The 26,362-nt window shown below is 42.9% G+C and overlaps 1 protein-coding gene across 4 annotated transcripts in view; it reads right to left on the reverse strand.

Annotated features, from left to right (window-relative positions):
- Positions 1-3,711: 3,711 nt before the first annotated feature.
- Positions 3,712-26,362, reverse strand: part of LOC137416855 (ral GTPase-activating protein subunit alpha-1) — a 344,184-nt gene continuing 321,533 nt past the window's right edge. For 3 of the 4 annotated variants that reach the window (XM_068102513.2, XM_068102512.2, XM_068102510.2), the window contains 2 exons: positions 19,362-19,418; positions 3,712-5,633 (listed from right to left, as the gene is read on the reverse strand). In XM_068102513.2, the coding sequence (XP_067958614.2) occupies positions 5,506-5,633; positions 19,362-19,418 (185 nt within the window). In that variant the 3' untranslated portion in view covers positions 3,712-5,505. Of the gene's footprint in view, positions 5,634-6,452; positions 6,489-19,361; positions 19,419-26,362 lie in introns of all 4 variants that reach the window. The other variant, XM_068102511.2, reaches the window with a different exon arrangement.

Raw genomic sequence — 26,362 nt, forward strand, 5'->3', positions numbered from 1 at the left:
GATAGGTTGATGATGGTGAAAATGATGATTGGAAAGCTCTTGGTGAACGTCATCTCGGGATATGCTCTGCAGGTTGGTCGGAGCGATGAAGAGGACAAGTTCTGGTGTGCAATAGAGAAGCTGATGGAAAACGTGAAAGATGAGGGAGTTGTTGTGGTAGGAGGAGACCTAAAGGGACATGTGGGAAGTTGTATGGACGGTTTTGAGGGAGTTCATGGGGGTTACGGATATGGTGTGAGAAATGGAGAAGGTGAAAGGATTTTGGAGTTTGCTGATGGAGATGATTTGTTGATTTGTAATACTCATTTCCAGAAAGAGGATAATAAGCTTGTTACATACACGTCCGGTGGGTTGACGACAATCGTTGACTACCTGATGGTGCGTAGGCGAGATAGGGGGCACCTCCGGGACACAAAGGTGATCCCGGGGGAGGAGGCTGTTTCACAGCACCACTTGGTTGTCTGCGACATAAGGGTGAAAGGTGCGAGGAGAGCTCGGCGGGTGAAGTACCAACCGAGAATGAAGGTGTGGAGGTTGAAAGAGGTGACAGTGAGGGAGGCATTAAAAGAGAGGCTGAGTATGGCAGAGGATGACGTGGTTGAGCTTGAAAATGGTTGGATTTCAATGAAAGATAGTCTGTTGGGAGCCGTTGGTGAGGTATGTGGATGGCCTGAAGGACCACCGGAACACTCGGAAACATGGTGGTGGGATGATGAAGTTGGAAAGGGGATTGACGAGAAGAGGAAGAAGTTCAAGGAGTGACAGAAGGTGCAGGGCATGGGGGCAGAAAAGGCAGAGCATGAAAGTTATAAGGCAGCCAAGAAGGCTGCAAAGAAAGAGGTAGCAAAGGCGCAGGAGGCATGTAGGAAAATGTTCGGAGAACGTTTGGATTTGGAAGAGGGTCAGAGAGCGTATTCAGGATTGCAAAGCAGATAGCGAGAGGTTTGATGTGATGGGGGTGAGTTGCTTGAAGGATGGAGTGGGACAAATCGTTGTGGACCCAGATGGAATTAAAGGAAGATGGAAAAGATATATGGAAATACTGTTGAATACAGAGAATGAATGGGATGGCAACATAGAGAGTCACGCAGTTTTAGGACCGGCAGAGAAGATAACTGAGAAGGAAGTTGAGGAAGGTGACCCTCTGGACTGTGGCTGGTATCGAGCGATAAAGTTATTGGAGCATGGAATGAAGGTATTGAAAAGGGTGTTGGAGCGGAGGATAAGGAAGAAAGTGAAGATCGAATCTAACACGCGATGTAGTGACATGGGCATTGAGGAAGTTAGGAGTGGAGGAATGGTTGATCAGAGTAGTGATGGCAATGTACGAGAGAGAGCGCACAGCTGTAAGGACGAAGGACGGGAACAGTGGTGAGTTTGAGGTGAAGGTGGGTGTGCATCAGGGGTCGGTACTAAGTCCACTACTATTTGTAGCTATGATGGAGGTGCTGGCTCGGAATGTAAAGGAGGGTTTACCGTGGGAGTTGTTGTATGCAGATGATCTTGTGTTGATTACAGAAAGTATGGATGGAGAAGATGAACAAATGGAAGGAATGTATGGAGACAAAATTTCTGAGGGTGAATATCGGAAAAACAAAGGTGATGGCAAGTGGTAAAGCATGTGGTGAGGTGGAAAGAACTGGGAAGTGACCGTGTGCTGTGTGCAGGAAGGGTGTCGGAGTGAACTCCATTCATTGTACAATGTGCGCTGAGTGGGTTCATCAAAAATGTAGTGGTCTGTGAGGGTCATTAACCAGTGTGGCAGCTACATTCAAATGTAAGGTGTGCACAGAGGGAGCTGCAGATGGAGGAAATGTTGAGTTGGATCTTGGAGACGGCATGAAGCTGGAAGGTGTGAAAACATTTTGCTACCTCGGAGACATGCTGAATGGAGAAGGTGGATCAGACTCGGCAACGGTTGCTCGAGTGAGATGTGCATGGAAGAAGTTTCGGGAACTGAGTGGCGTGCTCATGAGGAGGAGAGTGTCGTTGAAGCTGAAGGGAAAGGTGTATGCTGCATGTGTGAGAAGTGTTATGATTTATGGGAATGAGACATGGGTAATAAACGTGGAGCAGCAACGAAGGCTGGAAAGGGTAAAAATGCGAATGGTGCGGTGGATGTGCGGAGTATCGTTGAGAGACAGGAAGACAAATGATGAATTGCAAAAGATGATGTGAATAGAGCCTATGATGAATGCTGTGAAGAGAAACAGGTTGAGATGGTTTGGTCATGTGTTGAGGAAGGATGAAAGTGACTGGTTGAGAAGAGTGATGGAAATGAATGCAGAAGGAAGTAGAGGACGGGGAAGACCGCAAAAGACTTGGCGAAAGGCGGTGGAAGAAGAAATGTGGGCAAGGGGGTTAACAAGGTGAGATGCAGAAAATAGGGCTAAATGGAGAAGATTGTCATGGGGCCCGCAAGGCTAACCCCCGCTCTAGCAGGGAAAATGACCTTGAAATGCCTGTTCTTGTTTGTTTTGTATTCAGCATGTGGATGCATCATTGCTGGAAATGCGGCTGCGACGCTGATGCAGTGCCCATTTCCAGTAGGTTGGTACTCATTTTGTCGATCTGGGAAGGATGACAGACTGAGTTATTTAACAGCATAACAGGGGCTCAATCTCAACACCCAAATATCTTTAGCCAGTCACCTTAACCGTTAAGCCAACACCAGGCGATGAGGAGGGTGAGACAAAGGAATGGAAAACGAATTAACAAGAAGAAATCATGCAGAGCACGATACTTGCAAACTCTCCCCATGAAAAAAGGTTGCAATTGATCCAGCAAATTGTCCATTTCATCAAGATCAAAATTGACGATCTTGATCAAAGCTCGGGTCAATCGGATGAAAATTAATGATTTTAGAAGTTTAACCTAGAGTTGACCTTTGACCTCAAAAATAGTTGGTTTATCAATTCAGTGACGAACTGTGCAAATGCTGTTCAATCCTCAAGTCAATTGGATGAAAATAGATGATTTTTCAGATGAAAATTGATTTTGGAAGTTTGACCTTGAGTTGACCTTTGACCTTTTGACCTGAAAATAGTTCGTTGCCCAATTCAGTGAGGCACTATGCAAATGCTATTCAACTTTCAAGTCATTTGGACAAAAATTGAAGGTTTATCAGAATATAATTGATGATTTTGGAAGTTTGACCTTGAGATGATCTTTGACCTAAAATAGTTGGTTTCCCTATTCAGTGAGGCAATATGCAAATGCTGTTCTATTTCCAAGTCAATCGGATGAAAATTGATGATTTTGAAAGTTTGACCTTGAGTTGACCTTTGCCATTTTGACCTCAAAAAGTTGGTTTGCCTATTTAGTGACTCAATGTGCAAATGCTGTTCAATTTTCAAGTCAATTGGATGGAAAATGGCGATTTTAGAAATTTGACCTCCAGATGACCTTTGACCTCAAAATCAATAGGCTTCTCAATTGTGACGACTTCTACAACTTGGTGAAGTTTCGTGACGATCGGTTTAGAATTGGACCTGTCGGCCGGTGACAAACAGACAAACAGAATAACAAACGCAACCGACCAATATACTTGAAAAATCTTCGATTTTGCAAGTAATGATGCTGCCTCTTTCACGTTTGCCTATTGTTGTGTGCATGCGACTTAAGAAGTGGATAATGCCCACTCTTCCTCTTCTGCCTCCAGACCTGCCTTCCCTCCCCTCCCCTCCACCAAAAAAATCGGACACACCTTGGTTAGTTGCAGGCTTACATATTTATAGAGCTCTTTCACCCAAGATTACAGTTACAAAATATGTGATCCATCTTGAATGCACAGCACAATCATTCAATCAGTAGTACGGTACTGGCTATTTACACATGCTGTGCCCACACAAAGTGCCATATTTAACAGTACCTGCTTCAGCGTCCACCACGACGAGAACATTTTTAAAAAGCAAATGCTTTTCGTAAACATGTACAACCAAAATGACAGCTTTCAATGCCAATTAAAATAACAATGCTACAAAACTACTTGCCATTTGGCAAGAAAAGTTTCAATAAATTTACAGTGCATTGGTTGTTTCTGCAGAACAAAAAAGTGGTTTTGGATATTCGATATTTGTCCATTACATATTTGTACATTACTAGGCAAACGCACGCAACAAATTAGCCTTTCTTACACAAAGACAATTAAACAAAGCCAAACCCAAAGGATGTAGCAAAGAAAATAAGGCAAATATATCTCAGTGAAAAGGTTAGGGGGATGGTTGTTTTGAGGTGGGACTTGGGGGGGAGGGATGGGCGAGTAAAACCTAAAAACAAACAATTACCAAAGAACATTCATCAATAGCAAACAAAAACTCGTGTAAAAAAGGGGATATATGAATATGGAGGCAAAAATATATCTGGACTTGATGTAAAAAAGAACAAAGAAAAAGGACTTGGTATGCAGTGACATGAACACGGCATCACGTGTAGCCCATTCCTACCTTGATCGCAAACATCCTTCACGTACCATCTCCTCCACACCCTTGACTACACCATGCGTGCATAGTATCTGGACGATATAGCCGATGGTGTACAAATGAGCTGTGGTCTCATTAAGGCAACTTTTACAAAGAAACCAACCACGATGCACGGTGTTAAACAAGACTGTCACACAGATTTGCCAGGAAAGTTAAAACTGACTATGCAATCTCCTTTTTTGGAATACAGTACAATGCAATTCTTCTCAACAGAATGTAACTAGGCCACAGGGAAAGTGAGAGCACAACAAGAGGCACTCCATTATCCCAAGGCATCCAAAGACGACATAAAAGAAAAATCCAACTGATTACTACTACTACTGCTACTACTACAGGGATTGACAGAAACGTCATGACAATGCCTCGTGGAAGGAAGAACCTTGAGGTAAGGCAGACACCCAATAAGGAAAATTGCTGACTATATGATGTTAGTGAAATGGTGGCCACAAAATAAAGATCAATATTTTTCATTTGTGGGTTATTGAATGGCTGGGACGCTGTGCTCGTTTCAAATAAAGCCAATTAAGACAAAAGGGCTTTCCTGATTGGAAAATGCAAAATGTGCGATGAAACAAAAGATGGCGATGTAGGAAATTACAGGCGGAGGCCAACTTGTGGAAATGAGATTTGTCATGGTACGTAGTTAGTGCCATATAGGTTGTCAAGCATGCAAGTGGAGCTGCCCTTATACCAAGAATGCAAGGTGCTTGCTTATGCAAATAAAGGTGAGAAGATAATCCTCATTTCTGTACCTTTTCCAGGACAACTGCTCTACTCGGAGGATTGGAAAAAGGCAGCACGGAACATAAGGTTTTGCAAGTCCTGCGCATCGCACATTAGAGACTTTCCTGTGGATTTTTGCACAAACACTTCTCCATCACCCCAAACCGCTCTCAACATAGCCACCAAAACAATGTGGAAATTCGGTCAATAATCTGAGGCGTCCACAGTCAAAGCTCCTTTTGAGTCCACAACCACAGTTCATTTGTGGAAAGAGGTGCAAGCCGAGATGTGTGCTTCTGGGTTAAGCTGACTTGTTGGTATGGTCAGATGATTGAAGCTTCATCAAGACGTGGCTCTTGGAAGAGTATGGGGACAGGGCCGCAGGGAAGCCTGGACTCTCCAAGGCAAGGCCATCTGCAATCTGCCTCTCTGCAATGAAACATCGCTACTTCTTTAGAGCCAAAGTAAATGAATGCAGTAATTAGAAAAGTAGATTGCATTGTGCAATAAGGAAATACAAAACATAGCAATTGCATGAACTCAAGAGAAAGTGAAAATTCCTTTTTTTTTCTTTTTCCAATGACAGTCCTTTGAAAAGAATGAAAAAAGAAAAATAAGCAAGTAAGAAACCTACAACAGCAAAGCGAGGAGTTAACTTGTGAATCTGGCAAACACGCGAATGACGACGTTAAATATTTCGCTCAGAGAATGAAAAAACAAAAACAAAAGGCAGCAGCATGTTTGCAAAACAAGTAAACAAACACGTGCAAACACAAAACATCTGGAAACATCTGTTGGAACAATTTTGCATGCACGGTTGGTGTATCGCCACGACACGATTGAAGAACAACCAAATTGTTTGGCAGATGCAAGCAATGGACGCTTCCAACACGGCTGTTTTCAGAGAGCAACACGGCGACATTCACGCGTTAGCACAGCCCACTTGAGAATGGAGTCGGTGCCAGAAGATGCAAGGTTCTCTGCAAGCCATTTGAGTTTCCACAAGCTTTCAGGGGACGCGTTCCGAACTGGGCCAGCGCGGTGCAACTTTGGACGACGTGAGACAAAGGCGTCTGAGGCGAGCGTGCGCGGGGAAGCGTGGCGTCCATTAGGTTAAAGGTGACGGGCTGCGAGGTCGTGTTAGTGCGGTGATTACGGCATGCTCTGCTGCCTGCAGGGGTGCACAAGGACCGGGTTAATGCTCTTGCGCCCGAATTAAGAAGCGCCTGCTGTCGATTGGCAGCTTACCTTGTACATTCGCCAATGACATTTAAGTTTAATGATCTGAGGTGAGAAGATAATTACAAAGACAATCAAAAGAACACAACTTTCCCTGGAAACAAACTTGTATGAAGTATGAAAAAATAGCTCTTCAAATGTATTTTAATGCATAATACAGCAAAGTTATTTTCAATAATTTTGGTATATTGGATGAATTTAAAGTTAAACAACTAATTTGAGTTGATGGTTCAAAACAGCTGCACCAATGAATCTGAATTCAGCAATATAGTATTAATTACCATCAAAACAAATGATCTGCACAACATGGCACAGGGGTAGAGTGGATAAAACAATCGCCAAGGAGAGGCCAAACAAATATGGCCATGCAATGAACAAATAAATAATAAAACCTGTGGGTAAAAGGGAAGGAGTGGGGTAATTTGTGCAAAAGTGGTTATCCAAATATAACTGCTTCAATACACAGTTTTTGCATTCCTAAAAATGGTAATTGTGTCAGCTGTGATTGACAAGCAACCAATGGAAAATAGTAGGTGGATGCGTAATACATTTAAATATCAAAACAAGGGGACGTTATGCAGAGCATGATATTTGCCAAATCCACACCTCCCCCCACCAAAAGATTGCCATGGATACATCAATTTGGGACGTGGGGTGGATCTTTGACCTTAAAAATAGTTGGTTTCCCAATTTAGTGTCTCAATATAGAAATGCTGTTCAATTTTCAAGTCAATCGGATTTCAAGATATACTTGAAAAATCTTAGATTTTGCAAGTAACAAGAAGATGTCATGCAGCGCATGATAATTGCAAAAAAAACCCTCCCCAAAAAGGTTGCCATTGATCCATCAATTTTTCTGTTTCATCAAGATTAAAATTGACGATCTTGATCAAAGCTCGGATTAATAGGATGTAAAGTGATGCTTTTTCAGATGAAAAGTGATGATTTTAGAAGTTTGACCTTGAGTTGACCTTTGACCTCAAAAATAGATTGTTGCCCAATTCAGTGAGGGACGATGCAAATGCTATTAAATTTTCAATTAAATCGGATGAAAATTGATGATTTTTCAGATGAAAATTGATGATTTTGGAAGTTTGACCTTGAGTTGACCATTTACCTCAAAAATAGTTCGTTTCCCAATTCAGTGAGGCACTATGCAAATGCTGTTCGATTTTCAAGTCATTTGGACAAACATTGACGGATTATCAAAATAAAATTGATGATTTTGAAAGTTTGACAATGAGCTGACCTTTGACCTCAAAATAGTTGGTTTTCTAATTTATTGACTCAATATACAAATGCTGTTCAATTTTCAAGTAAATCGAATTAAAAATGGCGATTTTAGAAATTTGACCTCCAGATGACCTTTGACCTCAAAATCAATAGGCTTCTCAACTGTGACGACTTCTACAACTTTGAGAAGTTTCGTGAAGATCGGTTTAGAATCATGACCTGTAGGCCGGTGACAAACAAACAGACAAACAGACAGACAGAGAATAACAAATGCAACCGACCAATATACTTGAAAAATCTTAGATTTAGCAAGCAACAAACAAGAGGACGTCATGCAGAGCACGATACTTGGAAATCCACCACCCCTCCCCCCAACCCCCAAAAAAGGTTGCAATTGATTCAGCAAATAGTCCATTTCATCAAGATCAAAATTGACGATCTTGATCAAAGCTTGGGTCAATAGGATGAAAAGTGACGATTTTTAGATGAAAATTGATGATTTTGGAAGTTTGACCTTGAGTTGACCTGTGACCTTTTGACCTCAAAAACAGTTGGTTTCCCAATTTAGTGACTCAATGTACAAAGGCTGTTCAATTTCCAAGTCAATCGGATGAAAATTGACGGTTTTTCGGAAGAAAATTGATGATTTTGTAAGTTTGACCTTGAGATGACCTTTGACGGATTGACCTAAAAAATAGTTGGTTTCTCAATTCAGTGAGGAGCTATGCAAAGGCTGTTCAATTTTCAAGTCAATTGGATGAAAATAGAAGATTTTTCAGATGAAAATTGATGCTTTTGGGAGTTTGACCTTGAGGTGACCTGTGACCTTTTGACCTCAAAAAGAGTTGGTTTTCCAACTGAGTGACTCAATATACAAATGGTGTTCAATTTTCAAGTCAATTGGATGAAAATAGATGATTTTTCAGATGAAAATTGATGCTTTTGGGAGTTTGACCTTGAGGTGACCTGTGACCTTTTGACCTCAAAAAGAGTTGGTTTTCCAACTGAGTGACTCAATATACAAATGGTGTTCAATTTTCAAGTCACTCAGATTAAAAATGGCGATTTGAAAAATTTGACCACAAGGTGACCTTTGACCTGTTTTGTATACAAGATCGAGGCTCGGGTAAGAGCAAACATTAATTACAAAAAAAAAAACGGACACACAAAACATACAATAAAGAAAGCGGGAAACAAGATGGGGGGGGGGGGGGGAGAGGGAAGCACACAAGTACAACAGCAGAGACCAGGGACATCGGGAGATCTGTGGGAGGGCGAGGGCTTGGGGGGAGGAGCCATGGGAAGGAGGAGGAGGGGAGGAGGGTGGGTGAGGTATCAAACACATGGACACTGATCTAGGACTTCCAGGAAAAGAAGTTGGTATTTAAAAAAAGTGAATGTGGGGTGAATTAATGGGGGTACAAAAGATCAAGGTTTTGGATGGGGGAAGATAAGAAATGGCGGTGAACAGCTGTTTTAAAGACCTGGAGGGAGGTGTGGGATTGAAGAGAGTGAGGGAGTTTGGTGCAGAGGTGAGAGTAAAGAGGAATGAAAGAGTGAAGGTGAGCAGAGAGTCTTGATTTTGGCAATTTCATCAGAAGAGGGTTGCTGGCAGATCTTGTGCGACCTGTAGGAATATTAGGGGGGCAGAGCACAGATAGAGCTGGGGGAGCAAGGCCGGAGAGGAGTCGGTGGAAGACAGAAAGACCACCAACCTGCCTGCGGTGACTCAGTGAAAGGCCCTCAGAGTTAGCTTCATCATGGGAGATTCCAATGATTCTGAAAGCTTTGGTTTCAACAGCGTGAAGCCGAGCGAGGTGTGAGGCAGAAGCACCAGCCCAGATGGGAGAGCAGTATTCCATTGAGCTGCGGATGAAAGCCTTGTATGTGGTGAGGAGCTCAGGTGTGCCAAGGAAGGACTTCGCACGACGGAGGATGCCCAGTCGGTGACTGGCTTTGGAGGTCAGCTTGGAAATGTGGTTTTCCCAGGAAAGATCATGGCAGATAGTGAGACCCTAAAGCTTGTGTGACAGAACTTCTTGGAGAGGATTGTTGAGAAAGTAGATGGGGGGTTGATCAGACGGTCTTTTCGGAGAGACATAGTGATAGGGTGAGATTTGTCAGGATTGAAAGACATGTTCCACTTGTTTGACCAGTCTGTGATTTTGTCCAGGTCTGCAGAGAGTGAGGAGGCTGCAGACTGCCGATCTGAGGGATGAGGTATGCAGTGGCAGAGAGTGGAGTCATCAGCAAAGAGATAGAGAGGATTTTCAAGAGAGTCAGAGAGATCATTGATGAAGACCAGAAAAAGCACAGGGCCCAGAACACTGCCTTGGGGAACTCCAGCCTGAACAGGAAGGGGGAGAAGATTGAATTCCATGCTGGGCCACACATTGACTGCGACCTGAGAGGAAGTCCGTAAGCCATGCGTGGAGATTTCCATGGATACCATAGGAGGAGAGTTTGGTGAGCAGAGCGTACTGCCAGACCGTATCGAAGGCACGAGATATGTCAAAGGAGACAGCTCTGAGACAGTTCATTTTTATTTCACAGTGTGATCAAAGATGGCTGACTGGTGGCCATTGCAGTTCATTTTTATTTCACAGTATGGTCAAAGATGGCTGACTGGCGGCCATTGCAGTTCATTTTTATTTCACAGTATGATCAAAGATGGCTGACTGGTGGCCATTGCAGTTCATTTTTATTTCACAGTGTGATCAAAGATGGCTGACTGGCGGCCATTGCAGTTCATTTTTATTTCACAGTATGGTCAAAGATGGCTGACTGGCGGCCATTGCAGTTCATTTTTATTTCACAGTATGATCAAAGATGGCTGACTGGCGGCCATTGCAGTTCATTTTTATTTCACAGTATGATCAAAGATGGCTGACTGGCGGCCATTGCAGTTCATTTTTATTTCACAGTATGATCAAAGATGGCTGACTGGCGGCCATTGCAGTTCATTTTTATTTCACAGTATGGTCAAAGATGGCTGACTGGCGGCCATTGCAGTTCATTTTTATTTCACAGTATGATCAAAGATGGCTGACTGGCGGCCATTGCAGTTCATTTTTATTTCACAGTGTGATCAAAGATGGCTGACTGGCGGCCATTGCAGTTCATTTTTATTTCACAGTATGATCAAAGATGGCTGACTGGCGGCCATTGCAGTTCATTTTTATTTCACAGTATGATCAAAGATGGCTGACTGGCGGCCATTGCAGTTCATTTTTATTTCACAGTGTGATCAAAGATGGCTGACTGGCGGCCATTGCAGTTCATTTTTATTTCACAGTATGATCAAAGATGGCTGACTGGCGGCCATTGCAGTTCATTTTTATTTCACAGTGTGATCAAAGATGGCTGACTGGCGGCCATTGCAGTTCATTTTTATTTCACAGTATGATCAAAGATGGCTGACTGGCGGCCATTGCAGTTCATTTTTATTTCACAGTGTGATCAAAGATGGCTGACTGGCGGCCATTGCAGTTCATTTTTATTTCACAGTATGATCAAAGATGGCTGACTGGCGGCCATTGCAGTTCATTTTTATTTCACAGTATGATCAAAGATGGCTGACTGGTGGCTGTTGCTGTTTATTTTTTTCGCAATCTGATCAAAGATCGCTGAGTGCCGGCCATTTTGTTGATGTGTATTTTTGTTGTAACTGCTTGTTGGACAACATAATGATGAGTATAATTAGGCTTCCAAACAAAGCATTACTTGGAAGACCGATTGTTCCTGTTAGGATTCTTGTCTTTTATTTTTATTGGTGGACCATGGGTACCCTTTTGAAATTGCTAAGTTATTATTATTATTCTGATTCCATGAAATTTGTTGGTGACCTACAGGGCAAACCATTCATCATAGGAACTTGAAACTGACTATGTATGGTATACCACTTCACTTGATGCATATCCTAAGTATGACGTCATAGGTCACGTGACCTGGTGGCCATCTTGCATTTAAGCAAAAAAAATAAAAATCTTTTCTCCAGAACCGCTCAACAAATCAATCCGATACTTAATGGGTGTGATAAACTCCCTATAGTGAAAATGGTTCCTGAACTATGACATCATCAGTCATGTGGTATAGCAACCATCTTTAATTTAAGCAAAAAATAATAATCTTTTTTCCAGACCCGCTGGACAGATTAATCCGATACTTCATAGGTGGGAACAACTCCCTCTGGGGAATGATTTTTTCTGAACTATGACATCAGTCACGTGGTGTGGCAGCCATATTGGATTTAAGCAAAACATTTAAACATATCTTTTTCCAGAACTGCTGAATGGATCAATGCAAAATTTCATATATATGATCAACTACCCATGAGGAATAACTTTTCTCAAGTATGACATAATCAGTCACGTGGTGTGGCAGCCATCTCGGATTTAAGGAAAAATATTTGAAAAGCTATATCTCCAGAACCGCAAAACGGAACAAACCTAAATTTCATAGGTATGACCGACTACATATCATAATGATGCCATTAGTCACGTGCTTGGAAGCCTATAAATACTGCTCGCAGTTCTAGTTCCATTTTCAAGTTACAAAGCTATAAAAAACAACAACAACAAGGGCTTTGACATTTTATGTCTTTTTCTCCTTGTTGAAACATACCTTTTCGACTTTTAAACAACTTAAACCAGATTTGGACCTTTTAGACCCATTTAAGACCCCTTAGACTCCTGAAGACCTTTATGCCCTTTTGACCACTTAGGCACCTTCACCCATATACCTTTACACCCATTACAACCCTCTTTATATGCTTTAGATCCTTTTAGACTCTTCAGACCTGTAACTACAATTGGAGCACACCCTTTAGAACCCTTTAAACCATTTTAGAACCCTTTAGATTTTTGAAGACCCTTTAGACCACTTAGACTCCTGAAGACCTTTTATTCCCTTGAGACCACTTAGACCTTCAAGACCTTTAAACCCTCTTAAAACACTTTAGACCCCATAGACCCCTTCGATCATTTAGACCCATAACTAGTATTGGAACATACCCTTTAAGACCCCTTACACCCTTTAGACTCCTAAAGACCGTTTAGACTCCTTAGGACCCTTTAAACCCCTCAGACCCCTCCAGACCCCAACTATGATCGGAAAATACCCTTCAGACCTAAGTAGCCCCTTTATACCTCTGAGACCTTTAGAACCTTGCAGACCCTTTGGACTACTTAGACCGTTTAGATCTTTACACCCTTTGCAATGTTACGAACCAGTATTTTCATTTAATTGTGTAATTGGCAATGCCAACCACACGAGATGCAAGAGACACCGACAGTTTGCATAAGATATATGAAACACCGACAGTTTGTGTCATGAAGGAAAAAGAAGGAAGGAGAAAAAAAGGAGAAGGAACGGAGGAGACAAAGGGGAGAAAGGAAATGACACATTCTCCTGAGCTGTTGCGCTCATTCTCATGTGATGCAAATAATTTAAAAAAGGACTAAGCCAGTAAAGGAGGAAACGGGGGTCTTCTGTATGTGATCCTGGGGAGGTTTACTGACTCCCTTATTACCTGACCACAACGGACAAACTTCAGTCCGCTGTACGTTGGTTTTTGAAGATTCACCTTCACTTGTTTTATCACGAGATATCATTTTATGAACTCCCTCTATTCGGCGAATCTACTTGTCGGATATTGCACTGCTATTGTTACGGAGAAGACTTCAAAGCTCGCATATCCTTGCTGGCACATTATCGAGAAGGCAGCTTGCCCGTTCCTCCAATCTCTTCTCTTCTTCAAGTAACAGTTTGTCTTTAACAGCGTAGAGTTCTCGTCTTCAATGTCTCTCACATAACTTGACCTGTGAACACGGGTTCTTCTCCAACTTTGGTGTCTGTCTGTAATACAAGGCCTGTTGGTGATACAGTCTTTCACATTCTGAGGACTTTTAAGACGCAACTGGCCTGTTGGCTTCATCTTGTGCACACCTTCAGGACTAGATCCCTTCGAACGTGCTCACCACCAACGCTTCACCTAATTATAACCCAATGGTGTTTGTTGTACAAACTATGCTTGAGATGAGTTGCCACATCGAGAGTTGTGTTAGCTTATAACTGTATTTATTTCTGTGATGCTTGTTCTTATATAACTAGTCCACCCATTCCCTATGGGAGCGGCAGGAAGGGTAATTCCTCTATGGCATATATAGATAACAGTAGATCTCGGGTTGGGCCTCAAGAACATCGGGGTGTGTGTTCATTTACCAAGTTTCTTGTGGAGAGCTCGCCAAGTGGTTTAAGCATTCGAGCAAGCACTCCATTCAAAACCGTTGATAAGGAGCGCTAGCTAGCTGCTTAGTAACTGAACACACCGGGTTTCCTCCCTTTTCAGTTTCATATCAAACAGCAGTAGCGACTGGTTTCAAAAGGTAATCAAATGTGTTTGTGGTTTATAATATTTTTTCTTCTGGTAGAGGCCGTTACCCCATAAAACAGCACGGTGAGCTGTTTATACACGTTAACACAGCGTTTGTTCAAGGAGAAAAGACCCCTTGGGGAGGGGGAGATATTATTAGTATTAATATTATTTTGGAATAACATGAATATTATGCTTTTGTTATTATAAGTGTCCTTGGAAAAACGTCATGATAAAGCTAACTTAACACGGATATACACCTCAACACGAACCCCCATTGGCAGGGAAAACGCCATTGGCGGGGAAAACCCCCTTGAGGGACAAAAACCCCCTTGGGGAATGTGGGAAACGAATGCGCTACAACATTTATTGTGTGACCCTTAGTCCTCCTGTCAAGTTTGGTTGAGATTGGATAAGTAATGACTGAATGTATCGTGGACAAAAATCGTCAGACAGACAGACAGCAAGACAGACAGATACCAAATTTCGTATTTTAGTATGATGATGATAATGATGATGATGATGATATTTGATGATTCTTAGGAAAGTCATAGGCATCTATATAATAATAGCGTAAGGACTCGACTTTGTTATCCCTTTTACGCCGCACCCAGTGACCCGATGCCCACGGCACGAATGGATTTACGATCTACGAACCGCGCTCTTTGTTTATCACCTACAGCCATACTCGAAAAATCGGAATTAGCCGACGTTGGGGCCCAAAAGCATCCGATTAACTGCCGATACGACGCCATCTTACGACGCCATCGTATTGGCGTCTGCTGGGCGAAGGCGAAGCGAGCCGTCCGCTGATTGGACAGTTGAGTGGTGTGAACATGGGTGGTGTGAACCAAATGGTCTTTTTATTCCCTTGAACATTTTAAATGAGGATATATAAGATGGCGTGCTCGCCATCTTGAAAGACTCCGCAATAAAACAGGTCTCACAGTTCACTCCCAAGCCTACAAGGACCACCTACAACACTACAAAGATGCCCTCTCCCACGCCCGCTCCGCCTACTACTCTCAAATTATCCACTCTGGCTCCGGAAACCCAAAAGCACTCTTCTCGACAATAAACAAACTCCTCCGCCCCCTGAACACCACCACCCAGTCATTCACAGTAGACAACTGCATCTCCTTCCTCTCTTTCTTCCAACGCAAAATTGACAACATCTACAACAGCTTGACCACCGCCGCACCCACTCCCCCTCCAACCACCTGCCCCCCCTTGTCCTGCCATCCCCTGTCTCGGTTCTCCCCAATCTCCCCTACTGACCTCTCTGAACTCCTCATAGGAATGAAAACTGCCACCTGCACTCTTAACCCCATCCCCTCCAGCTTTGTCAAGACCTCCCTCCCTGCTCTCTCTCCACTTATCATTGCAACAATAAACTCCTCCCTGTCTACAGGCATCGTCCCACCTTCCCTCAAAATTGCTGCTGTTACCCCCATTCTAATAAAACCTGGTCTAAACCCTGACACCCTAAACAACTTCAGACCCATCTCCAACCTACCCTTTCTGTCAAAAGTCTTGGAACGCGCTGTAGCCACTCAACTCAAACATCACCTCTCTGCCAATAACCTGTATGAAACATTCCAATCCGGCTTCCGCTCCAACCACAGTACTGAAACTGCTCTCCTCAAAATCACCAACGACCTTCTCCTCTCCTCTGACGCTGGCAACCTCAACATTCCCGTCCTCCTCGACCTCAGCGCTGCCTTTGACACCATCGATCACACCATCCTCCTCACCCGACTTGAATCCACCTTTAACGTTACCGGCCCTGCCCTCTCTTGGATTAAATCATACCTCTCTGACAGACGTCAGTTCATCTCCATCAATAACTGCAAATCCCCCACTGCTCCCCTCCCCCAAGGTGTCCCCCAAGGTTCAGTTATTGGACCCCTCCTCTTCATCCTTTACCTGTCCCCCCTCGGTCACTTAATCCGCCGTCATGGTCTCCAATTCCACTGCTTCGCCGATGACATCCAGCTTTTCATCTCCACCAAGTCCGTCTCCACCGACACCCACTCTATCCTGACAAACTGCATCACTGAAATAAAATCCTGGCTTCAAATCAACTTCCTCAAGCTTAACTGTGATAAATCTGAAATAATCATCATTGGCGCAAAAACGCTCACAAAATCCACCCACAACTTTGCCCTCAACATCGACGGTATCCCAGTATCCACCTCCCCTCACATCCGGAATCTTGGCGTCATCTTTGACCAAACCCTCTCCTTCGACAAATACACTAAACAGATCACAAAGTCAGCCTTCTTTCACCTGAAAAACATTGCCCGTCTCCGCTCATCCCTCTCCTCCACGGCTGCAGAAACCCTCATCCATGCCTTCATCACCTCCCGTCTGGACTACTGCAATAGCCTCCTCTATGGTTCACCCTCAAAAATCACCAATAAACTCCAATACATTCAGAACTCCTCTGCCCGTCTACTCACCCATTCCCGGACCCGTGACCACATCACCCCCGTCCTTTACAAGCTTCACTGGCTCCCCATCCCCCAGAGAATCCAGTACAAAATCCTCCTCTTGACATACAAAGCCCTCCATAACCTGGCCCCATCCTACCTGGCTGACCTCCTCTCCAGACACACTCCCACCCGCAACCTCCGCTCTGCTGGTACCAACCTCCTGACCCCCCCCATCCGGACCTAATTCAGATCCTGGGGGGACAGGGCCTTCTCCATTGCTGCTCCCACCCTCTGGAACTCACTACCTCACACCATCAGAGACTCCTCCTCTCTCACCACATTCAAAACATCACTAAAGACCCACCTGTTCAACACTGCATTCAACATTCAACCCACAGCATTTAACCCCTGATTATCTCTTCTCCTTCTCCCTCCTTTTGCTTTAAATATTTCCCTATTGATTCTTGTCTTTTTGCAATTGTTGTTTTCATGTATTGTTATGCATTATGTTTTCCACGCTGTCAAAGCGCCTTTGGGCTTCTTGAAAAGCGCTATACAAAATAAATGAATTATTATTATTATTATTATAAGGAAACGTCTTTATCGTCATTTTAATAAAATTAAATGGAGTGACGTTGCGATACTCGGGGTGCGTTGCATAAATCCTCGTAACTCAGAGAGGTGTAGTAGGTGGCGAGACGTAAGGAAGCTTAAAGATAACGAGCTGAAACAAACGAACGATATGTCAATCCCTTCCTACACCGAACGGCAATAAAAGTATGAGAGCGGGAAGGCATGGCCTGAGCACTTCGAGCAGAGAGGACTCATTGGACTTAACTTAAAGAGAAAAAATTGGAGCTTAACGGAAGAAGAAGATCCCATGAGCGCTGCCGTCACTTATCGAGGTGTGTTGAGGTCTGAAGAGATGAGGTGGTTTCTCGGAGCGATTTGCACCTTTTTACTGCTTGAGGTGAGTTCGGTTCGTGTTTTATGACTCGTAGATTTATTAATCAAAACACGGTCACAGTGGCGTCAGGCACTGTGACCGTGTATGTGACTCATATTCGCGATTACCACAGAAGCACATCGACGGGGAGTATCTATATAATAATAGCGTAAGGACTCGACTTTGTTATCCCTTTTACGCCGCACCCAGTGACCCGATGCCCACGGCACTAATGGATTTACGATCTACGAACCGCGCTCTTTGTTTATCACGAACAGCCATACTCGAAAAATCTGAATTAGCCGACGTTGGGGCCCAAAAGCATCTGATTAACGGCCGATACGACGCCATCGTATTGGCGTCTGCTGGGTGAAGGCGCAGCAAGCCGTCCGCTGATTGGACAGTCGAAGGCGACAGCAAGCTGTCCACTGAGTGGACAATCCAGAGCATGCATTCCGCCATTTGTGCCGGTGTCATCGATCACGGTGTACGCTAACCTCATCAGGTGGGTTTACCATAATTTATTCCATATACTGTGATTACGACGAAGTGAAACCGATCAGCAGCCCATCAGTATCATATAAAGCAATAAATAACAAGGCTTCAGCTTCTGAAAGCTTAAAACAAAGTGTACTTCGCCGAGTGACGAAACGTAGGCGTAGGCCTAGGCCCTACCTATCCAGTTGTGTTTCCGTTGTGGCCATGATCTCAACAAATGGCGTAGGCCATGTGGCGTTGGGTAGGTCATGATCAGCCCCCCCCCCCCCCCCCTTTCGTTTCACCAACTCCTGCATCTGCCACCGTTCATGATTATCAAAGTAGGCTTTACCCTGTTCACGATAAGGTAGAAATCAGTGAGTTGTATACGAAGAGATAAAAGGATGGCATTGACTTCGAGACGGTACGTGATATTTTCAAAAGTATATCGTAGCGTTGTCATTTAAGTAGATTGCAATAAATACGTTGTTCATATACGCACTCTTCATTCTCACCTTTCTTCCTTACTCTTACTCGGACAAGGAAATCCCCTATGCCATCCATAATGGTACACTCTATCCATACACCACATCCTCCCTTCCGTGGATGTTCCACGGGTTTCGGCTAGTTACAATTAATTCGTATTATTGTCTTTCAGGTAGACAGTACAGATGAATAAATATTCCTTAAAAGATTTCCTTCTGTCCCTTTTCGTATGCAGGTTTCACCCATAAAACATCACAAAGGGCACATTCTTGTCTATTTCGTTTCTGCTCTACCATCTTCTGGGTTACCAGTCGGTGCACTTGCTGTGGTTCCTCAAGGTCGACACAAAACACCAACCCTTGGACACCCTTGACCTTTAGACCCGTTAGACCCCTTTGGATGTACACCACACGAACATCTGTAGCATCTTCTTGCAAGTAATGTGCGGTCTCCACGCACCCAGAGGCTAGGTACTCCGCTGGTTGAACACAATTAGCAGGTTGGGTTACTGAATTGGTTCACCAAACAAAACCGAAACACATACAATATTGTTTTTGAGGCCAAAGGCTCAAACGGTCAAAGGTCATATAATATCATCAATTTTCATCCCAGTAACTTGAAATTTGAACAGGATTTGCATATTGAGTGACAGACTTGGTTCACCAAAAATCAGAACAACCGACTCAGCTGGTTTGACATGTTGACGGTTTTCATGACAATTTCACCCCATTATAATCAAATGAGACTTTTGTGATTTTATTATTTCCAACCCTCAATATTTTTTCAAGATAAATTGAAATGAGCCGTTTCAGACGAGCAGCCGATTCGTCACCAGGTCCCCTTTAGCTTTATCGACTTGTTTCACAATAGAATGTTTAGAAACACAGGATATAATGACAAAGTTTAGTGTAAATGTTTTGTGCATATCCATAAACGTTGATACATCTAAAATAAACAATGAAGCTTACCGATGGAAGGAGGATTGGAAAGTGTGTGTTCTTCTAGTGGAATAGAACCGGCAACAGCTGGAACACAGCAGGGGAGAGGAAGGGTGATGCAACGTTAAATTGCTTTTGTAACACGTTTTCACACTGACAATCCCTGATGTCACGGAAATTGTGGAAAAAAGCAGACATTGTGAATTTTGGGGATAGGGGACTAGCTTATGATCTTCAGAAGAAACGATTTGATGGAAATGGGCAATTCCACGACGTTACGGAGTGACACTTTGAGTCATTTTTGTGAACTTTGATTGCTCTAGCACAGCGATAAAGCCACTAGTACCTACTCTCTATATCATATTGTAAAGGAAGAATTGCACTTTACAGAGATATTAATGGAGTTCCTGTAAGTTGGACCATTGTCAAGTAATTAACATTCAAAAACTGTGTTCCGGAGTGACACTGTCTCTTGTCATTTATTAAACAATAACAACATTTATTGAAAACTCTGCTCTCACAATAGTTATAAAATTGTAATGAAATACTGGGAAGATACACTAATAGTTGTACCTTCAAGTACAGGGGTTTCAAAATTCCAGACATGACCTAATTACTCTGAAATAATTACAATAGTCCCGTTACGGAGTGACGAAAAGAACTTTGGGAGTTGCTTCTCCCAAAGCAACAAATTATTTCTAGATTACGCCAGACTTTCATTCTGAACCCAGCTGACTTGTGCTGGCGTTTAAACATCTAACACTTTAGAAGATAATAAAAATAAAAATCTGAACTGAGAAAATATACAATAAACATATACAAAAGTCAAGAAATAGACGAAAGAAATTGAGAACAATTTACGAGTGGATGACCAGAAACAAAACAAAGTTTGGAATTAATCAATTGGCCACATCACAAAACTTCACATGACTGCCCTGCAAAAGGTTCCCTTTCCCAAAGGACATTCAGCAAATACATAATGATTGCGATGGTCGAGGGATGGCTGAAGAAGGAATCTGACGACTTGGTTGGAATCAATCCAGGATTTATCTTCCACCTCTGGGAATGTATATGCCAAGTCAGATAGGCCCGCTTTTCGCAAAAATGATGCTTCCAAACAACCGTCATCTACTATCTGAGTCACCTGGCCAACAAACAACTTCTTAGATTTTTTTGTGACATACTGCACAGTCACAAAGTCACCAGGGTGCACTTGGGGTTGACTGTCTGACCTGGGGCACTCAGCAGGTGCTGGACTAGCAGTATTTTGACATTCCAAGGATGATACATGGCACTCGGGGTGAAGACTCACCAATTCAACTTCTTCCGCTGTTGAGTACATAGAGGCGCTCACAACATATTTCCTCACAGGTTTCACACAGGGTGTTTGGTGTGTATTCAGAAGCGACTTCACTAACTGCCAGCGCTCGTCCAATTGCGACTGTCACTTCTGAATGTCTCCTGCTGCGATGAATAAAACTTCGATCTTTTTGCACTGTGCCGCTGCTACGCGGAAGAAGGATTCTGCATCAGATACAGGATCCCCAGCCAGATTTGCCAACCAAACTCTCCTTATACCTCACCTATCCCATCAACAGCGCCCTTACCGTGAGATGTGGCAAAGAAATTCCAGGATAATTGAATCATGAACAATTCTTGAAGGAATGTTAGATTGGAAAACAAGAATTTCTGTTTAAATTGACTGGCTGCCCCATCTGAAAAAAAGTCAATCGCCCTAATCCTGGGGTGGCGTGATATCAGTGTGGTGATGATATTGGACAGGAAGGTATGAACAGCATATTTGCCATGCTGGAGGTCATCGTTAACAATAACGAAAGACTCGGTAACATTAACATCAATCCAGGCGCACACTGTGAATAGAGTGACTTGGACGTGGCTCCAATGAGCACTCTGGATTTCATTCTGTTCTATCGCAGCATAGTTCTCCGCAAAATCGACCTGGACGACAATGCGATCACCATCAACTGCCTTCCTTCTATCCTCAAAGAAGTAGCTCTGCTTCCTCTTGATGAATGAGTGCAAGCTGAAGCATGGAAGTTGTTTGCAATACCTCATGCAGGGCATCCTGAACAGTCCCATCTTTAGCTAGTTTTGTGGCCCGCTGCTCAATTGTCTCCCACTGAAACCACTTCAGCGGCAGGTTAGGCTCTGTTTCGTCGTCGACAGAATACACTGTGGCAAACCTGGTATGGCATTCCTGACATTTCCTGTCATGCAGTTGTCCGAATCCTGATCACATACAATGCTTCCAAGGAATTCACGAAAGTTGGTCGAAAGTCCAGGTACATGAGATGACAAGGCCTCCAATAAGAGGCGCATGTTTTCATGATATCTGCAGAGGCAGACATTGTGCGGAAACTTTGAATTGAGGCATACATTGGCTGGACGAAGTGCACTGCGAATTTGGAGTAGCCGATCTTGATGTTTGGATATTTCTCACAAACAAACTGTATGCCTCTCGTATTGTCATCATTAGGAAACTCTTTTGAACCTTGTCCTTCCGTTTCCCAGTCTTAATGACCACAAAGTCTTTCTTCCCTGGCGACATCCATGAAATATCGGGACTCAGTGTTTTTGCCCTTCGCCCGACATCTCTGCTGACGTGCACGTTCACTTTCCCTTGCCTTCGCAACATTACCAGCACGCGCCTCTCTCTTGCGTTTCGCATCCAGCTCCCTGCATTTTTCCTTGAAACGCTTTTGTCGCTCGGCAGCAGTCAATGGCATCCTTTCTGTAATATGAATGCATCGACAAATTATCCATTTGAATTGCACCGTACCCTTCTACAAATCATCTAAAAGACCATGAAATGTTTTAGGCCACAAAAACTGACAGTAGAGGTTGTAAGCGGCTTCACTCAGCTTGTCCACTGCAAAGTTGGCGGTCCGCGGTGGCACGGTGATTTGTCTAGTTTTCCTCTTCGATGCGTATCCGCAGGTGACAACAGAGGTGTAGTTTGTACTCACCAATTGCTGGATGTAAACCGATTTCAAAACCGCTCAAGATGACCACGCGTAAACTTGAAACTTGTCATACGGAAGTACAATCTGGCACGCAATGAATTCTGGGACAGCTACTCTGTCGCCACCTTTTTTCAGGCTGAGTTATCAATTGTTTGACAGAATGACTCACTCCGTAACGTTACGGAGTGACAGGTTTTCTTTTTAATTAATTTTTTGTAGATTAAAAAAAAAAAAAAATTATACTGTACAATGATTGGGTGGTATAAGTTCTTAATGACCCTGGATTTATTTGGTTTTTCATCCACCAGTTAAAGATAAAAGTAAACAAATGTCAAATTTTCGTTATGGAGTGACACGTCACGGAGTGACATCTGACTCCTAATTTGAGTGTCAATTAAGCATAGAAGGCCAACTCATATTTTTTTCAATTGGTTTTGAAATAATCTTCATACAGGTATCTTCTGATGGATAGCATTTGTTGACTTCATGCCAATGAATTGAGAGACTAATGAATTAATAGTTCTTTGCATTATCGAGGGCCAATTTTACTGCGCTTTTCAGTAGAATGACTTCATTAATTGCAACGAGTGATGTAAGCCAACAGAGCAAGCTAACTCAGTGATCTTGATATTATCTGAAGGTACATTTTTTCAGCTTTCATTTGGTACATAACATGAACCTTTTCAGTCAAACTTAAAATTTGACCTCTGCAGACCGTTTCTCATGGAATTGCCCAAAGGTGAAGCTGGGGAGGGGCGTTGTTGATAAAATAGTGAAGGAGACCAAAGTGGATAAAATTGAACAAAACACGAGAGAGAATTACTTTGCAATACATGGCCCTGCCAAATTTCAGTACAATGTTAAAAGGTAAGGAGAAAAATTCTGGAAAACTTTGCACCAGTAAACACATCGCTTTATTTGGGCGGTGTATAATGCCGTCTTCGGTGCTGAAAATAATAAACAAAATAACTCGCTGTACATACATGAAGCAAAACATGCCGATGGCTTATGCGCATATATTACAAATACATTGTGGTTATATACCTGGGATCATTCCAATTGCACTGGGCCATGGACTAACACCCAGGCCTAAAGCTTGAGGCTTGTGCAGCTTCAGATGGGGTGGAGTCAAGCCAGCTGCCCAGCCAATGGGTGTAAAGCAGTGGGGTGGAGTCAGGCCAGCTGCCCAGCCATTGGGTGTGTGGAAGAAAAATTAATTTGCGTACGTAATTTGTGTAAATGAAGTGGATTTCCCTGAGCCTCGACTTTGCCATTGCAAACACGTAAACTTAATGAATACATATATTAATCAGTGTTAACTGCATTCTATGAAATATATAACAATTCTTTAGGCTCGCGTTGGAGGCAGGCATTCAGCTTTTTCTGTGATGTTATAACCATGCAACAAAGTAAGCTCGATTAGAGAATAGAGGGATATGGTCCCTTGTTAGCCTGATATTGTATAAATAGTACACTTTTTTAATATGATACGACTTTTCATACGATACCTATATACACATATATATTAAAAAATGATTACATATTAGTCCAGTGGCAAGACCCCATATATATTTTTAAAAGGTTGCAATGTCTGTTTACAATCATTTCTTTGCATTTTTTTTATTAGTTCTTAGTGTATTTATGAAATTTAGCCCGGGTGGCCACTTGCCGCCCGCTTGGCTTTTTCAGAATCCAAGATGGCCACCAAGATGGCCGCAACATAGTACTAAAATCTATAATTCATCATAACTTTTGTTCTAAGTACAGTAGAATGGTGATGTTGGTGTCTATTAGCATGTTTTCAAGGGTGAGAAATATGATTATAAAGTTATTTTAGTATTTGGTGGCCATCTTGATGATGTAATTCCAAGATGGCCACTAAATCACCCAAAAAATCCAAAATTACTACTAAAACTTACAAGGCTATGATGCATCCTGCTAATCATGCTATTTATAGATGGATTATATGGATCAGTAGTAATTAGGTTTTTTCTTCTCTTGCAGGTTCTGATGATATGGCGCAATTAGAATATGAAATTAGAAAAATAATAATTAGAATTAAATTAGATATGGCGCAATTAGAATATGGCGCATGCTGTTATTGACCAAGAAGCAATCTACGCTCATGTTATTGGCCTTCTAGTGAGTCAGCGTGACCTCAACTTTCAACAAGTGCTTGCCACAGAGCTGACCGCTTATCCACCATCAATGTTCCATGCTGATGGTCAGATGCGGGTTGCTACCGGAAAGTCCACACTTAAGAAAAATATGCAGGTGGAACTATCTCAACGCTTAAACAGAAGCTCAACAGCTATAGTGATGGATGTGTCAGCTGTTATTTGGACAGTTGACTGGCCAGCTCATGGAACCGTTGACACGTTCATATCAGGCTTCAAGTTGTGGCTCTCCCTGCGGGTGCCTGAAGCTGTTTACCTGTGTTTTGACCAATATCATGACTACTCTACCAAAAGTAACACTAGGTCTGCGAGAGCAACCGCTAGCCGTGTCCATTATCTCACACTGACAACTAGACTGCCTGCTCGAGATGCAGTGCTCAAAAACTACACAAACAAGGCACAACTGAACACACTCATTTGTGAGTAGATCCTAAGTGACAAAGATTTCTTACAAAAAGTGACACAAGACCACAAGTTGGTAGTTACAGGCGAAACGTCAGTACCTACACAAGTGTCTACAGGACGCAAAAATCCTCGTCTGGATCTTGCCACAACACATGAAGAGGCGGACATCTTCATTACTCAACAAGCCATCCACATTGCAAAAGAAGATCCAGAATCACGAGTTTGTGTGATGACACTGATGTATTTGCCTCACTGCTCTTCTTCTACTTGAGTGAGAAGCTTGAGTCTTCCATGACGATGCAGTCGCCAATCAAACATCGCTCTTGCATTGACATAAAGGCAACTGCTCATAAACATGCAGATATTGTACCCTCAATCTTAGCACTCCATGCCCTAACTGGTTGCGACTCCGTTGCAGCAGCGACCTATGCAGTGGGCAAGACAACAGCAATTACTGTGTCAGGAAAAGGCTACACACTGGATCAACTTGGCCAACCGACGGCAGATATGATCAAAGTGGTCAAGCAATCGACAGCTTTCATGGCTGCATGCTACGGTTGGAAAACACCATGTTCTTACATGACAGAGTGCCGTCAGCAACAGTGGGCAAAGATAACTGGGAAATCAACATGTGCACCAAAACTGTGTAATTTGCCACCAACAGCTGAAGCATTTGAGCAGAATGTTCGCAGAGCACATTATCAGGTCGCCCAATGGTGCAGTGCCATGAGTGGAGATCCACCTCCTCTTAATGCTGTAGAATATGGATGGGAAACAGATGACACAAATAAGTGCCTAATCCCACAAAACATGAAAGATGGAGTACCCTACGCTCCTGAACAAATCCTCAAGTTGGTCAAATGTTCTGTGCTTGTTCTGTGCCTGCCTAAACCCCTTCAATACAAGAATAAATGAAACAAATGACACTAATGACACTGATGATGCAGACAATCAAAGTGCTGATAACAATGATGAGGAAGAGAATGAATAAAATGTTAAAATGTAAGTTTCAGTGGTATTTTTGGATTGTTTCGGGTGCTTTGGTGGCCATCTTGGAATTACGTCATCAGGATAGCCACCAAATAGTAAAATAACACTTGAAAACATACTAATAGACACCAACATCGCCATTCTACTGTACTTAGAACAAAAGTTATGATGAATTATAGATTTTAGTACTATGTTGTGGCCATCTTGGTGGCCATCTTGAATTCTGAAAAAGCCAAGCGGGTGGCAAGTGGCCACCCGGGCTAAATTTCATAAATACACGAAGAACTAATAAAAAATGCAAAGAGATTATGGTAAACAGATATTGCAAGGTTGTGTTGTTCTGCCACTGGACTATATACAGAACTTGTAACAATGATGTGTGCTGAACTTTTGCAACCCTGTTTTTCTGCAGCAGGGAGATTGAGAAAGAACCGATGTCTACATGCACGCTATCTGAAATAGTTAGAAATCTGTG

Source organism: Myxine glutinosa, chromosome 11 (genome assembly GCF_964187855.1).
Source record: "Myxine glutinosa chromosome 11, kmMyxGlut1.1, whole genome shotgun sequence".
In the NCBI taxonomy this organism is placed as follows: Eukaryota; Metazoa; Chordata; class Myxini; order Myxiniformes; family Myxinidae; genus Myxine; species Myxine glutinosa.